Raw genomic sequence first — 15,583 nt, forward strand, 5'->3', positions numbered from 1 at the left:
TCTCCCAAAAATTCTCGTGAGATAAGCTTATCACACCACTTCAGTTTTGCTACCATTCCAACAGAAAGTAACCGACCTAGGAAGAATAACAGAGGTCAATCAAAAGGATTAAAACTACCGGCAAAAATAAAAAATAGATGACCCACTGAACACAATGCTGCATTGACCTCCATTTTGCAGGCAAAGTGAAGACAGAGTTGTGGATTATTCTACTTTTTCTTGCTTTGCAGAGCACTACAATAAGAACAGTAGAAACAAACGATTCAAACTTTTTTCATCGCCATGAGAAAGAGAGAGAGAGAGAGAGAGAGAGAGAGAGAGGGACTTATGGATCACACCATGTGGATAGTTGCTACGATGGCTTTCACTTGCAACACTTTTGGTCTCTACATGCAAGGAAATTTGGTTTCAACTGATGATGTAACAGAGGACACAGTTTCACTCCACCCATTGGTGAAAAGAGAATCTCCTTTCATCCACCAAATCTAACCAAGAGTCCGATCATGGCATCAAAGAGATTTCTCTCTTCTCAAGAATAAAGGCAAACTTAATCCACCAGTAGTACACTAGTTTTTCATTTGTGATCAGGAAGGGTCGTTTGGGGAGAGAGACAATCAAAAGAGTAGTTCTGCAACTAGGCTACGATATAATAAGTAAACGACATTTAAAATTCAAAAAACTTTTTATTTAGCATCCCTTGACTATCCAAACCTCTTCTCAAATTCTCACACACCAAAAAATAAAAAAAAATTCATCAAGAAGTATTAGGAACAAATATTGGGTTAACTCGCCAATATTGGTCAATAATCACCCAATCAATGAGGGGAGATCAGCGAGCCAACTCAGCCAATATAATCCCATGAACTAAATCCATACCCTTATAGGTTTTAATAATAATAAAAAAAAATCCCCTACTTTTCATAGAGCCAAATGTAAACCTACTTTCACAAAACACATGAAAACCAGAGATTTAAATGAAAACCTTCAACCATTGTGCAATGATTAACATAGATTAACTAGATATAGCCAAACTGAGCTGTCCTAAATTCTTATCCAAGAAAACAAAACTATAACACCAGGTTTTCTCAATACTTTCAAACACATTAACTTGGCTCAAAAATGTAAAGCACTGTCCAAAACAAAAATGAGAAAACTTTCCCTTTGGCACATTAACTGGAGTAGCCAAAATTTCCAATCAAATCTCTCATACCTAGGCCTTCAGCCTCCCGAAAAATTTCTGCTTCTCCTGTGTGGTTTGGAAGCGACCATGTCCAAACTTCGAGGATGTATCAATGAACTTGAGTTTGATCTCCTCGAGGGCCAAACGAGATGTCTGCTTCAAAAGGGACTGGCGGAGTGTGACAACCCTCTTCTTGGGCCCAACACAGCAACCCTTGATCAAGAGGTAATCATCCTTCACAATACCATAGTGAGGGAAGCCACCCATGGGTGTTATATCCTTCTCAGTCCTGTTTCATAATTGTGAACAAAATCAGGAAGAACTACCAGTCAGTCTTCATTTTGTTACACGAAGAAACAATCAACATTTTGCTATAAATTAAGTCAAGCCTAAAAGGAACAGTTACAAACCTGTCATACTCAGTCATCGCATTGTGACCCTCATCCCCAGTCTTTCCAAGCTTGTAGATTTTCTTGTTCATTTCAGTACGGTGGTGGTAACCGTTCTGACCAGCCCTTGCAACAGTGAAGGAGACCCTGGCAGGGTGCCATGCACCAATACAAGCCACTTTACGCAATCCCCTGTGGGTCTTACGAGGCAGGCGGGTGACACCCCAACGTGTGACAACACCTTCATAACCCTTACCTTTAGTCACACCAATTATGTCAATCATCTCATCTTTCTGGAAAACAGCATCCACAGGAATCTGCTTCTCAAAGAAACCATATGCATAGTCCACCTTCTGTGCAATTGTTCCACCATTCACCTGGATCTCCATCAGATGTGCTTTCTTCTGTTTCAACCCTTTCATCTTCCTTATCTACAAGACATCCATACGTTAAGATTAAAATGAATTTGAATAAAACCAGGGTACCAAAAGTATCGAATGGCATGCATGTGCAAGAAAATCAATAATATGAATGCGCACAAGCGCATATGTATTTTTTTTGCCAAAAAGAATGTGTAGGCAAACACCAGATAGTGGTTTCCTGGAAAGGAGTAGTGAAAAGACAGAATTACATTAGATATTCCACTGAATTAGTAAAATTCAACAAGTTTCAATTAAATTAGGCTCACTCACACTAAGATCATATTTGTTTTATTAGTTTCACGTGGACAACTAAACTTGCTACCTCAAACACAAAAGACCAGACAACGAAAACACTTAAAAGTTGCTTGGTGATTTCCATAGACAAACTATCAGACAACATAATTGAAAGCAGCATCATACCTAGTGCCAACTCCATACTTTCCTGCATGTGAATGTAAATATCCATTTGTGGATAAAAGCAAATGATATTGAATTATAAAAGATAAGCAACAAGTGTGTTAAACGTAGATAATACTAAAAAAATTATCATATTCTCACACTAGAAACTGTGTTGATTATATAATGTTTTTTTATCATATATCTAGTTATATATTTTCACCATATCATGCTTCATTAGGAGTCATTATGTGGAAAGACAGAAATTTGTATCTGATCCAAATATACCATGCAGTAGAATCGGTACAGTATTTGATACATAAATAGGAAACTATTGGTGTAGAACTATATGTGCACAAGAAATTGACAGGGGGTCCAAAAGTCATCAGCCTACTATTAAGGGGGAAAAGTCTAGATTGGAAAAGTGAAGTCCAATAGTATCTTGAGACTCTAAACAACCAAAAAGATTAAATTTCAAAACATAATTTGCCATTAATTCTGAGGAGGAAAATTAGAACCTGGGTGTGAGCCAAAACACGGATTACAGACCCATATTTCTTCATTTTCTCAAGCTGTGCCTGAATATCTTTCTTTCCTTCATCAGTTTCATACTTCTTCGAATACTTTGTAAAGGCCTTCTTCTTGGACTTGCACCAGTTCTTGTAAAATCTCCTTTTCACTTCCTCACTCAAATGCTGAGCCCAAACAGTATTCAGAGAGCGAAGGCCACGGGGAGTCTTGACATAAGCAACTACCCCAACAACAATCATTGGAGGTGTTTCAATAACTGTCACAGCCTCACATGTCTCCTTTTTGTGAAGCTCTACAAGAAAAATGGCAAAATGAGATACTACCAATAATAACATTCATCAAAGCAACTAGGTAAAAATGAAAGAAATAATAAGCAAAATAGCACATACAGGTTTATACCACGGGGAAAAAATAAAAGGAAAATCTCCAAAGGAAACAGGAGGAAGAAATTCATAAAATAGTTTCTTACTTGACCCAGGTTTTTCAACCTCTCTGACAATGTGCGTCATCCCAGCCTTATAACCCAAGAAAGCAGTAAGCTTGCAAGGCTTGTTTGGGTCATCTTTGGGGAAAGCCTTCACTGCAGAAGTCCACGACACAGAATAAAGATATTAGAATGTATAAGGCATATGCAGATCTCATAATATAATACCCTTGAAAAAAAAAATAGGATAAAAATCATGAGATATCACATGACCCGATTAGACTAGAAGATGGATAAGCTTCTCCCAACTGTTGGAAGAAGAAAAAAATTGAACAGAATATGTGACCCTCCTACACGAATAGACATACAAGAGAAGTGAAAACATAATTGCATAGGGAAAAGCAAATAATAAGCAGAAACCGATACAGTGACAACCATAACTTGGATAAGTAGGAGTTGGTAAATGCATGATTGCAAATTGATATTCTATTTCTCCCAGATTGACTTTGTTACAGTACAGAATCCTGATGCCTCAAGGGCATGTGGCAAAGGACATTACAGTAACAATGGAAGGTTTACTTTAGGGGGAAAAATTACTTCAAAGAAAGAAAATCCATTACATGGTATGTTACCACGGCCAAATAAAAAAATTTAAATTACGTTAACTCTATGAGGCTTTTTTAATGTCAGCTTCTATTGGTAAAACCAGTGGGGGAAAAAATTGCAAACAATAGCATGCTGTAAATTATAAGATGAAGTTTGGCGATTTTAGTTGCATGCATGAAATTCTAACATCACGCAAACCAATATGAAATTCAAACACACAAACACAAACACACACATATGTATGTGTGTGTGTGTGTGTGTGTGTATATATCCTAGTGTTGGGCGTTGATTGCTTTCCATCTATAACCATTTAAATTCCTCTCATTTGAGGGCTAGGCAATCGGACTATTCCACTACTACTGGGACTATTCTATTCCACTATTCATTGTTGTCCACTATTCATCGACTGACTGATACAAAGGACTACTATTCTTTTCCATCTTTTATGCCTTTTGGAAACCAAAATCCTAGAGTGTCCAGAACTGAGAAATGTGATACAATAAACAATCACAAGACAAAATATCGAAAGGGCAGTTACTGGAAGTTTTAGATGTTAGATTGCCAGATTTTGTGACATGAGATATTCACTTAAGCTGCAAAATAATACCAATAAAAAATACCTTTTCCTCTATGACGAGAAGCCCGCTTCCTCGGGAGAAACCCAAGGGAACCATGCCTAGGGTGCTCAAACTTCCTGTGAGACATCCTGCTCCGTCACCCTGGAACAAATTAAAAAATATAAAACTCACGGTACTGAGAAGCAATATTCAACTAAACACAACACAAGCTTTTCAGAAAGGAATAGAAGACTAGCATTGAGAGGCAAACTACATAAAAAGATGAATCAACATTTAGAACGATTAAGCCTTTCTATCGCCACCACAATTAAAAGAATGAAAAAAAAAAAATCGACAAATAAATTTGGTTAGCGAACTAAATCCTAATCGGTGGGTACCCATTATAGATAAATGGAGATCCAAACAAATGCAATTATAACAAAGCAAAGATGAGAGCTCGACCAGAGATATAGTTATGCTCCAGAGTATTTAAAATTTGGGTTGGAGGAAAAAAAACAGATTAGATGTTCAACAATAATGCAAATCATGTGTATAAAAAAAAATGTTCAGCGAGAGGAATTATCCTTTTGAGGAATTGAAACGAAGCGAGTAGCTACTCAGACTAACATGCACAAGTACAGTAAACGCAATAATCAAATCCTTAATCCTAGTCTTCAATAATCAGAAGTCTCAGAATCGGTAGATAGGCAGATGCAGATCAATAAAAACGAAGCTAGAAAATGGAAACACCAGAAGGAGATGATAACTTCAAACAAACAAGGAGTACCGAAGTATATCGGCTGGATACTCAGAAGGATCGAAAGAGAGCGAGAGAGACTCACCTCAGAACAAATGGGGTAAGCCCTCCTGCGGCGACCTCTGTTCAAAACCCTAGTCGAGGTTTTATACAGCCAAGAAGCCTCTAATCCTTCTCTTTCTCCCCATTTTGCCCCCCATGGTTTATGCAATTGGGTGGGTCGGTTGGATCATGGTTGACCACTGGTCTGACCCACTGTTAGTTAAAATGGGAACGGCAAAAAACAGAAACGTACGGTACGAGTTTTAAACAGATAAAAAAATGAACGGTACGGTCAAAAAAAGTAAAAAAAAAAGAGAACGGTAAATTGACGAAAACGAATGGTATGAGTATTAAACGTGTAGTTTTCAAAAAAACGAAACCATAAAAATGATAGTATACTCATGCAATTTGAGAGATTATTACCTGGATACATGCATCTAATGTTCCAAAAGCTCAGGGAGTTCCAAGATAAAATAGCCCAATGGGCTACAAGAAAATGAGATATTGCCAGCTTTAACTTCTCCTTATTCAATGGGCTATAAGAAGACGAGATTTTTTTCCTATAGATAGTATGGAAGTTAAAAACAAAAAACCAAGTACCATATTGTCTTTACTCTTCACTTTTACTAATAGGTTTTTTTTTTAATAAATTAATTAATTATAATAAAATTCATATTTTACCCTTAAAAAATGGATATGCGTTTAAAACTCATTTAAAACAGAATCTTTTGCCGTTTCCTTTTTTTTCGTATTGTATAATAGCATACGGGAAAACACATTTTAAACGGCAAAAAAAAGCAACCGCGTTTAAAACGCATTTTAACTAACAGTGGTCTGACCCATAGATATTTTAAGGGCAAGAGAATGCAACTCTGCCGGCACAGGAACATGCCAGCACAATGGGCCAACGGGAAGATGCATGGGAGCATATTCAGTGCGGATAAGCACAGTCTTTTCCACACCTGCCGTCTCTAGGCATGTAGTTGTGCCAGTGGGTAGCTAGCGTTCTTTCTTCCATACTTTAAGGTAAGTGATTCTCTCTTTGGGAGAGAGACCTATACCAATGCCTACCTATATCTATCTCTTTCCTCCTACCGGCAAAGGGGCATAGATGTCTTTTTATATGTGGAGGGGGGAGATGGACACATGAGAGCACACTTGCTTAGGCCATATGTAAACCGGACCTTTCTCCATTCGATGGATACGATTCACTCTCAATCCATGTCTCTCAATTGTCTTGGCTCTTTTTCTCATTCTCTAGGACCTGTCGAATCTTCAATTAGTTATTTATCTGTTAATATCTATTCAAATTGAATAGATTATGTTTTGGATGATCCAAATTCATATTCAGTTGCCTTTTGACTAGATACGAATACCCCTGAATGGATGTGAATCAGATTCCAAATTTCATTTATCCTATACTACCATTGGATGTCCCACTTGTGAAAGAAAACTTTCTCTTAAATTTAAAAACAAATGACATCTTTTATAATTTTCATCACTATCATACTATGTGATAACTAGTGAATATATATATATATATATATATATTTTTTGAGAGGGGGGTGTGCAATTATTATATTTCACTAAACATAAATAGGCCCCTATAATTTTTCTCTTAAATAATGAATGGGAAAAAGAAAGCTACCTGATAATGTTGCACACATCTAGACACATGGAAGTGGAACCAAACTGTGAAAATATGCACATACTAAGTACTATACATAACGCCAAATTCAAGTGTGTTGTTTATTAACGTGTTTAATATTAAAATCAGAAAGAAAGAAAAAAATGTATAAATACATGTTTGTCTTTTACATTATGATAATTATTGTGTTTCTATCAAAAAAAAAAAAAATTGTGAAATTTAGTGATTTGTCATTAGTGTCTTTGATACCACAACAACTAACATGAGTGGATCCTTGTGATTGATGATTCTATACCCTTACAACTAATCAAATTTAACTTGATATGAGCATGTAACATAAGTCAAAATAGTTAATGGTACTAATCTATAGCAAATTCATAATTTTAAACTATGCCCTTCGATGCTTGCTTGTATTAAGCTAAAACTTTTCTTCTATTTGTTCTTACGGGCTAAGGATCTTTGTCTGGTAGGTTGTAGCTTGCATTAATGGCCCAACCAATGGGACAATGTGCATAGGCATCCATGAGAGTGTGTATGAGAATACTAGGTAGCGTTCTTTTTTCCTTTATTACTACTGCAAAAAGGGTCTTTATTAAGCTCAAGGTCCAAGTGCCATGAATTCAATTGCATAGTTGGAAAACTAGGTTTTGACTTGAGCGATTCACCTGAGTCGAGGAAAAGAAAAACATGAAATCTAGCTAGAAACCAAGAAGACTCTCCTAGGTGTAAGAACTGACTAGATCAGGTCCAAGTCAATCCAAGTTTTTATTATTATTATCTTTTATAATACCACATACTTTCATAAACTGTAAGTTTGGTCTACAACCAAACAAACCCTAAAATTTATGTTTTTTGTCTTCAATATTATAATTTTTTTTTTTCTTATCGCCTATGAAGCAAACATAACCTTAATCCCTCCTCACTTGGAGAAGGAGAAGAAGGACGATATTAAGTAGTTTTAATAAGAAAAAAACATGACTTTCTCTAATTAGAGGTTTGACTTGCCTGATTCACCAGGTTTTGAAAAGGTCGACATAGGTTTAAAAAAAAAAAAAAGGTTTCCCAACCATGTTTAAATATCTAATGTCTCCCAAATTGGTAGTTAGGAGTGAATTGATCTTAAGCTATGCACTGCATGAAGGAAATCAACTCGGCATAAGTGTGAGTAGCTCCAAACAGGCATTAGATGAATGGAATCAACCTCTAGATAAACAATGTGGGATTATACATTTATAACATCTCAACATATATCTCATTTTCAAGCTTTTTGATACATGATTATGATTATAGCTCTCTCTAACTATCCCTCATGATTCCTTCTAAGTTCTATCCAGTTGTTGAAGCATAGGCTACAACTGAATTTGATCAAAGTAGTTTCCAATGCGTTAAAATTATTCTTCATTATCAGTGTCTCATTCCAGGTCAACTTGTTTCTGTTTTCACCAAAACCAACTCATTAATCAGGCAAGCAATGACAAATAGTTCAATGTAATGCATTGATCCTAAACTATTTATGCCTTTCCATGCAAGATTAGACCATTTACCATAGCTAGTTAAATAGCAATGGCACATTTAACAAACAGTTGGTAAGTTTGCCTTGTTTATCTATCAAAACAAGCCTCAAAACCCAGACTCAGACATTTTTGGATCTTCTTTCATGCATAATGATAAGAAACCCAAATCACAAGTTCCATGGAATAATCCATCTTTATAGCCTAATTGGATAAAGGTGTAAGTTGGTTTAAGAATAATTATGAGTCTGGTAGGGATGTCAATCCATCGGTTCGGTCTGATTTCAATTGGATTGCTATTGGGTCGTACTGAAACCAAACCATCAAGCTGAAGTTTGATTTTGTTGGTTTAGGTCAGGTTTAGTAATTCAGTTCAGCCTTTTATAGAGTGAACTTGACAAGTTCTTAGTAATCTGTCATCTGGGTGTCATCGGTTTGGTTTCAAATTTTCATATACCTACAAAAAAAAAAAATTAGGGAGAGGGATGTAATTTGTTCAAACTCTTGTATCCACTTGTAATTTCAGTAAACTACAGGAGGGGGGGGGGAATTTTCCCTTTATTTTATTTTTTCTCTCAGGTTCACTTCATTTTTTGGTTTGGTTCATTTTTCTTTTCGATTCATTTCAGTTTTGATTTTTATCGGTTTGATAAAAGTAAAAGAATGATAAGAGTTCGGAAAGGTATTTTGTTGGGTTGGCTAAATGAACTCTGTCTGTTATCGGTTCAGTTTCGATTAGAAATGGTTTTAATAGTTATTTCCCCTAATTTTTATCAACTTTTTTTTTTGGGTTCAATTTGTTTCCAATTTCGATCAATCCGTCTTAGTTTTGATTTGTACTAATTTATCAAAGCCCGAACAGAAACCAAATCGATAAGAATTCAATTTGATTCATTTTTTGGTTCATTTCAAAATATTTTTTTTTCATACATGAAAGTAAGCGCAATAACAAAATTTAAAGGATCGATTGAGTCAAAAGTTAAAGATTTGAGGAAGTTCTATATGCTCTTTGGCACAAGTGAAAATTGAATTGTTCAAGAAGTCTCGTCTAGGTGTTAGAAATGATCAGACCAAGTCTAAGTCAATCCGAGTTTTTACTAACTTGGTGTTTCTGCTCGAGTCGTGTGAAACTCACCATATTTGGTTTTCTCTATTGGACCATAGACTATAAGTTTGGTCTACATCTAAACTCACCATTTTTTATTGTTATCTTCAATATTCAACCTTTTCTTTCCCTCACCTATGTAGCAAACATAACCTCAGTCCCTCTTCACTTGGAGAAGTTGAAGAAGGAAGTTATAAAATAAATAAATAAATAAATAAAAAGAAGAAAAAAGTAGCTCACTAGGTTTAGAAAAGGGCAAGTTGAGAAAAAAAAAAAAACCCTAGTTTTCCAATAATGTGGATTAGGTTATAGTATGATCTGATCGATCCACATAGATGGAATTCATCACAAGGTAGGGTTTTTCTTTGGGTGGATTCCATTTGTGTGGATCAATTCTATACGAGAATGGTTCTTGTATGAGGGCTTGATCCACTCTAGTTTTCTGACAATATGTAAATATATAATGTTTTCCTAATAGATTTGATCTCCCTAGGTAGCTAGGAATGAATTGTTCTTAAGGTTTGCATTGCATGAAGGGAATCAATCTTGGCATTAATGTGAGTAGATCCAAACATGAATTAACTGAAGGAATCAACCTCTGGATAACCCACGTGAGACTATTCCTTTGAAACATCCAACATCTCAACATAGATTTATCTCATTTTCAAGCTTGTTGGTACATACTTATGACTCTCTCTCTCTCTCTCTCTCTCTCTCTGGGGTTTCCTTCTAAGGTCGATCTGGTTGCTGAAGAATAGGCTAGAACTGAAATTGATCGGAGGAGCTAGCAATGTTTCAGGAGCGCTCACTTGATTTTGCTTAAAGCAATTGACAAATGCTGAATTAGACTCCATCAATGTCTCATTCCAGACCAACTGGTTTAATCAGGCAACCAATGATATATACTTTAATGTAATGGCCCTTATCCTGAACTATTCATGCCTTTCAATGCAAGGTTAGACAATTTACTAGAGCTAGTTAAACAACAATGGCACATTTAAATGGCCATATCCTTCTCATACAAGCTTCCAAGCAAAATAGGCTCTCTTAAGCATCCATAATTCCTTACCAAAAAAAAAAAAAAATCATCCATAATTTGCTTTTTGGGCTTGAGTAACAATTGGTAAGTTTGGCGTGTTTATCTACCAAACCAAGCCTAAAATCTACTTTATTGGAAGAATCCATCCTTATTGGACAAAGATGTTAAAATGATTTGAGGTATGCATGAGTCCATGTAGGGGTGTCAATTGATCGGATTGAACCTATTTTGGGTTTATATTGGACCAAACAAACTATTAATCTGAAATCTACTTTATCGCATCGAGGTTGTGTTCAGTAGTCAATAAAGAAAAATGTACTTTTTTCTTGGATTAAAAAATGCTCGTTGTGCTTGCATGTCCTAAAATAAGAGAATATTTTTTTTCTAATTTCAAAATTTATCTTGGAAATGATGAAGTTTTCTTCTGCTGAAAAAAAAAAGAAGAAAAAATCTTACCCAAAATACAAGAAAATATAAAAAAATTTCTTTTCTTTTCTTTTCTTTCGATGATAGCCGAGCATACATTTTTTTTTATTTTATTTATTAATTTTCTTACAATTTCATTTCTTTTCTTCTCTTTTCTAGATTCTTTTTTTTTTCTTTTCTTCTCTTGGTCACCGAACACTGCCTAATGGTTTAACAGGCTCTGATCTGATTGTTACTGGTTCATTTATATTTACATAAAAAACTAATGAAAATCATTTTTTCAGATTTGGTTGACCCGGTTCAGTTTTTGTTTCTACCGATTTTCTAAAAGTCTAAACCGGAGCCAACCGATAGGAATTCGGTTCGATTGGGTTTTCTGATCGGTCTGACCATTTTAGGCCGGAATTTGACACCCCTAAGCCTATGCAACTCTGTATAAACCTTTGTCTCTTACCACTTGCTTATCACAAATAGAGAGAGAGAGAGAGAGAGAGAGAGAGAGAGAGAGCGACATGAGCAACCGTGTAGCCTTCTTCTTCATTGCTTCTGCTGTGGCCTTTGCTTCTTGCTACGCTGCAGGCGAGGGCTCCGCTCTTGGGCACCCTAAAGGTGCCGTTCCACGCAAAATTCTAGGCCCAAAAGACGAGAACCAACCACAACAACTCACTTATGAAGGTCAGAATGGGTACTCTCCGGCCGGTGGACTTAACGGTGACGACGGTGGCTGTGGAGGTTATGAATGTGGTCAGGGAGATGGTGATGGAAAGGGCGATCATGGTAAGCATGATAATCAGGATGATCGTGACCATGATCATGTGCTTACAAGGGTGTCAACGATGATGATGATGATGAACATGGTTCTGGATATGGACATGATCATGGTGGGGATGATGGTAAGAAGCAAGATGGAAAGCTCTATAATGAGGGACCCAAGTGCCATCGTGGTGATGATGAGAAGCATGTCTAGACCACAGTGCATCGATTATCCTATTGAGAATAATTTTAGGGTCCGTTTGATAACGTTTCAAGAAACGCGTTTCTGCTGTTTCTGTTTCCAGAAACAGCAGAAACGGAGTAAAAAGCGTTTGATAAAACTGTTTCGTTTCACTTATTTTCAGAAATAGAAATAGAAATTTTTACTTATTTATGCTTCAAGAAGCGACCCAGGCGAAACAAGTTGAACTTGTTTCGCTGTTTCTAGAAACGACTTGTGACCATTCTTTCATTGGTTACTATCGATTTCTAAAAACATGACTTATCAAACACCTTCAATTCCGTTTCTATTTCTAGAAACGGAAATTTATGTTTCTGCCGTTTCTTGAAACAGAAACGGCAGAAACGTTATCAAACGGGCCCTTACTAATAATATGTGGGTTATACATATATGTATGGATGCCTCATGGCATGTTTCTCTATGTGTATGAGCACATAACCCTGTAATTCCATATTCATGTCATATATAGCTATGATATTTTATCATGATAAATTTGTAGGGTTGATCCAAATATCTGTCATGTGGCACATCAAATAAAATCCAGTTTTTTTAAAGTAAATCCTAAGGTTCCTTGCCTAAATGTAGAGTTTCAATTTTAAACTAAGGCATTGTTTGATAATGTTTCTGTTGTTTCTGTGTCTAAAAACAACAAAAACGACTTTTCACATTTTCAGAAATAAAAACGGATTTTTGGTGTTTGATAAACCTGTTTCTTGCAACGTTTTTTATAAACATAAGTCCACTAAAAATCCCAATAGTATCATTAGATGCCCAAAAGGGAAAGAGGGTTTGGTTGCCTATTTTTAGGTTTACATAGTTGAAACTTGAGCGATTTATCAGGCACAACAACGTTTTTTTCCAATTAAATTCGTTTTTAGAAACGACAAACAAGTTCTACTTGTTTCGTCAGAGTCGTTTCTAGAATTGTAAATAGGCATACATTTTGATTTATGTTTCTAGAAACTGGTGAAATTGAACAACTTTATTAAATACTTTGTAGACTATTTTTCCATTTCTGGGAACAAGAAAATGCAGAAACGGAACATTATCAAACGGTGCATAGCTTTTGAAATAAAGGAATTACAAGTCGGTACATAGACATATTGGTCTGCTCAGAATGCAATGATACATGGGCCTAATTTGATTAAATTTGTGCCTAAAAGTTGATAAGTGGTTAATCCTTAAAAGTATTACAAGTGGGTGCATGGACACATTGGTCTGCTCAGAAATGCAATGATACATGGGCCTAATTTGATTAAATTTGTGCCTGAAAGTTGATAAGTGGTTAATCCTTAAAGTGTACAACTTATTCAAAGATCAATTGGCAAAAAAATTTATAAACCATCATCATGAAAATCTTATGAGATGAACGGTTTTGGTGATTTACCGCAGGGCATAGAGGAGGAGGTCATAGGTGTTGATGCGGTAAATTCTGACCAACTGAAGTGTGAGTCTACTTTGGTGGTGCAATGGGACCTGGAAGAGAAGAGGTGAGCAAGGCATCAGGTTTAGCCGGTGTAAAAACCATTCGATGCTCAAGTCAGAATGGCAACAGGTAATTTTTTATTAGTGCTAGTCTTAATCAGCAAAAAAGGACTCCTGTTACCTATTTCCTTTTGTATTTATAGACGCGCAGGCTTGGTTGCCTGTTGCGTGACCCCCTTGTCACTAGAGTCCATCAGGGCCATGACTCCTTAAATTCCTATGAATATTCTTGATTCTGGAGAAGATCTCGAGGAATACTCCTCACTTTCGTGGGTGCCATGGGCTTTAGGAACGAAGGTTGTTCCGAGTTTTGGGGGGGGTGACATGACTCCTATTTGCGAGCATCAAGAGTTGTGGTGTCTGGATATGGGGACCGAATTCCCACGTTCCCTTGAATGAGTATTGTAATGGGGCCAAGGTATCGGCTTAGCCAAGAACATCTAAAAAGCTTGACAGAAAGCAGGCCGAGGCGGGGGCTCAGCCCAAAGTAGGCGAGGCAAGGGCTTGGCCAAAGGCAAGCTAAGGCATGGGCTCGGCCAAGGGCAGGCCGAGGCGGGAGCTCGACATAAATTAGGTCGAGGTGAGAGCTCGGCCCATGGAGGCCAGCGCCGAAGAGGTGGTCACATCTTGCCTCATTAGGTGTTTATAGCATAAAATTGATTTTTTATTTCCGATGGAATAAAACAAAACATAAAAAGTGGAATTACAACTATAGAATGCGATAATAGTCTTATAGGATAATTACTATATTTTCTCATACTCATCTTATATTTACTTAAAGTCCCTAGCTTGAACTTCTTTTCTAACCTCTCTTACAAACGAAGTTCGACCTTTCATTTTTCATTGGTATTTCACCATCCCCACCCTTGTCCCATCCTCGTCCTCCCTACCCAATCCCTTTGTGCAACACCCACCCCACATCCTCCCATAGCCCCTCCTACAATTGGATTAAGATCCCTCCAATGTGCTAGTGTGTCCAATGGGTATCTGGAGATTGAAAAAACCTGACCCACATCTCAAGTGCCTCCCAACTGTCAGTTGCTAGGCGAACGGGCCGGCCAGAGAGGATCTAGGTCCCTGCAAGGCTGCAACTCTTCCCATGCCTCACCTGTTGTTTTTCACCGGCTCACCCCTTTTCCTCACCCCGCCCACCTCTACGCAACCCTAGCCTCGCATCTTTGATTCTAATTGAACGGTTAAGATCAACATGTAGGTACTCAAACTAAAAGGAATAATACGGAGCCTTTAGGGCAATACCTCATCTGTCTATATAAACGCTTCTCTTCCCTAACATCATCAGAAATGTCTTCTTCTCCTTCAAAGGTTCAGGATGAGGGAAAAATAGGGTTTTCCGTTTTCCGTTTTTAGGTTACATCGTCTGTCTATTTGTTCGTTTCCGTCTGTTTTTCTTCTTTGATTTCTTTAGATAAGTAGAATGATGAACAGATTGTGCAAGAGCAGCCATCCATGGATGCGATGAGCATTGCTTTCCACACGAGATTTCTGACGAACTACTCTTCAATCCGAATCTCTTTTTTCTTGTTTTTTTTTTCCTGTTATCGTTTTTGTAAGCTCCAATCGACTGTGTGATGCAGCTTTCTGGAAGGATATCGCTGAGTTTTCTTTTCTTAGTTAGGGTTTAAATTTAGAAAGAGTAGCTGTTGATGGATTTGGAGGTCGATCCGATCTCTGCTATCTAAAAGCAGAAAAGCAGTTGGCGGCGGAACTCTATGGTCTCAATGGGATTGAGTTTCCTCGGTGATTAGTTCCGGCCAGAGTTATATTTCGTCTCAAAAAGGGGAATTTTCAATTTCTATGTTAAAATATTGGTTTTTTTTTTCGAACGAAACCAGGAACTATATTTTTTTTGGTCGTTGTTTTATACTTTCTGTTCTGAAAAAACGTTGTTTTAGAACGAATCGAACGCAACCTAAGAGCTAAATTTCAAGTAAGGAGTCGGAAACAGAATCGAATCGGTAAATGCCGATTTCAATTGATAATGCTGCATGGCCGATTTCCCTCTTGCGATATTTGATAAGATGAATTAAAATGGCGAGAAAGTAAGAGATTA

General features: G+C 36.9%; 1 protein-coding gene across 2 annotated transcripts; it reads right to left on the reverse strand.

Moving 5' to 3' along the window:
* Window positions 1–969: 969 nt before the first annotated feature.
* On the reverse strand, window positions 970–5,474 carry LOC122074091 (60S ribosomal protein L3-like). 2 transcript variants are annotated; one of them, XM_042638918.1, is made up of 6 exons: window positions 5,348–5,474; window positions 4,569–4,667; window positions 3,388–3,498; window positions 2,906–3,210; window positions 1,591–2,000; window positions 970–1,469 (listed from the first exon to the last, which is right to left on the reverse strand). In XM_042638918.1, the coding sequence occupies exons 2-6, from the start codon at window positions 4,651–4,653 to the stop codon at window positions 1,211–1,213; spliced, it is 1,170 nt and encodes a 389-aa protein (XP_042494852.1). In that variant the 5' UTR covers window positions 4,654–4,667; window positions 5,348–5,474; the 3' UTR covers window positions 970–1,210. The 2 variants fall into 2 exon arrangements, with proteins under 2 accessions (XP_042494852.1, XP_042494854.1); XM_042638920.1 differs by having other exon boundaries at window positions 5,293–5,381.
* Window positions 5,475–15,583: the final 10,109 nt, after the last annotated feature.

Source organism: Macadamia integrifolia, chromosome 3 (genome assembly GCF_013358625.1).
Source record: "Macadamia integrifolia cultivar HAES 741 chromosome 3, SCU_Mint_v3, whole genome shotgun sequence".
NCBI lineage: Eukaryota > Viridiplantae > Streptophyta > Magnoliopsida > Proteales > Proteaceae > Macadamia > Macadamia integrifolia.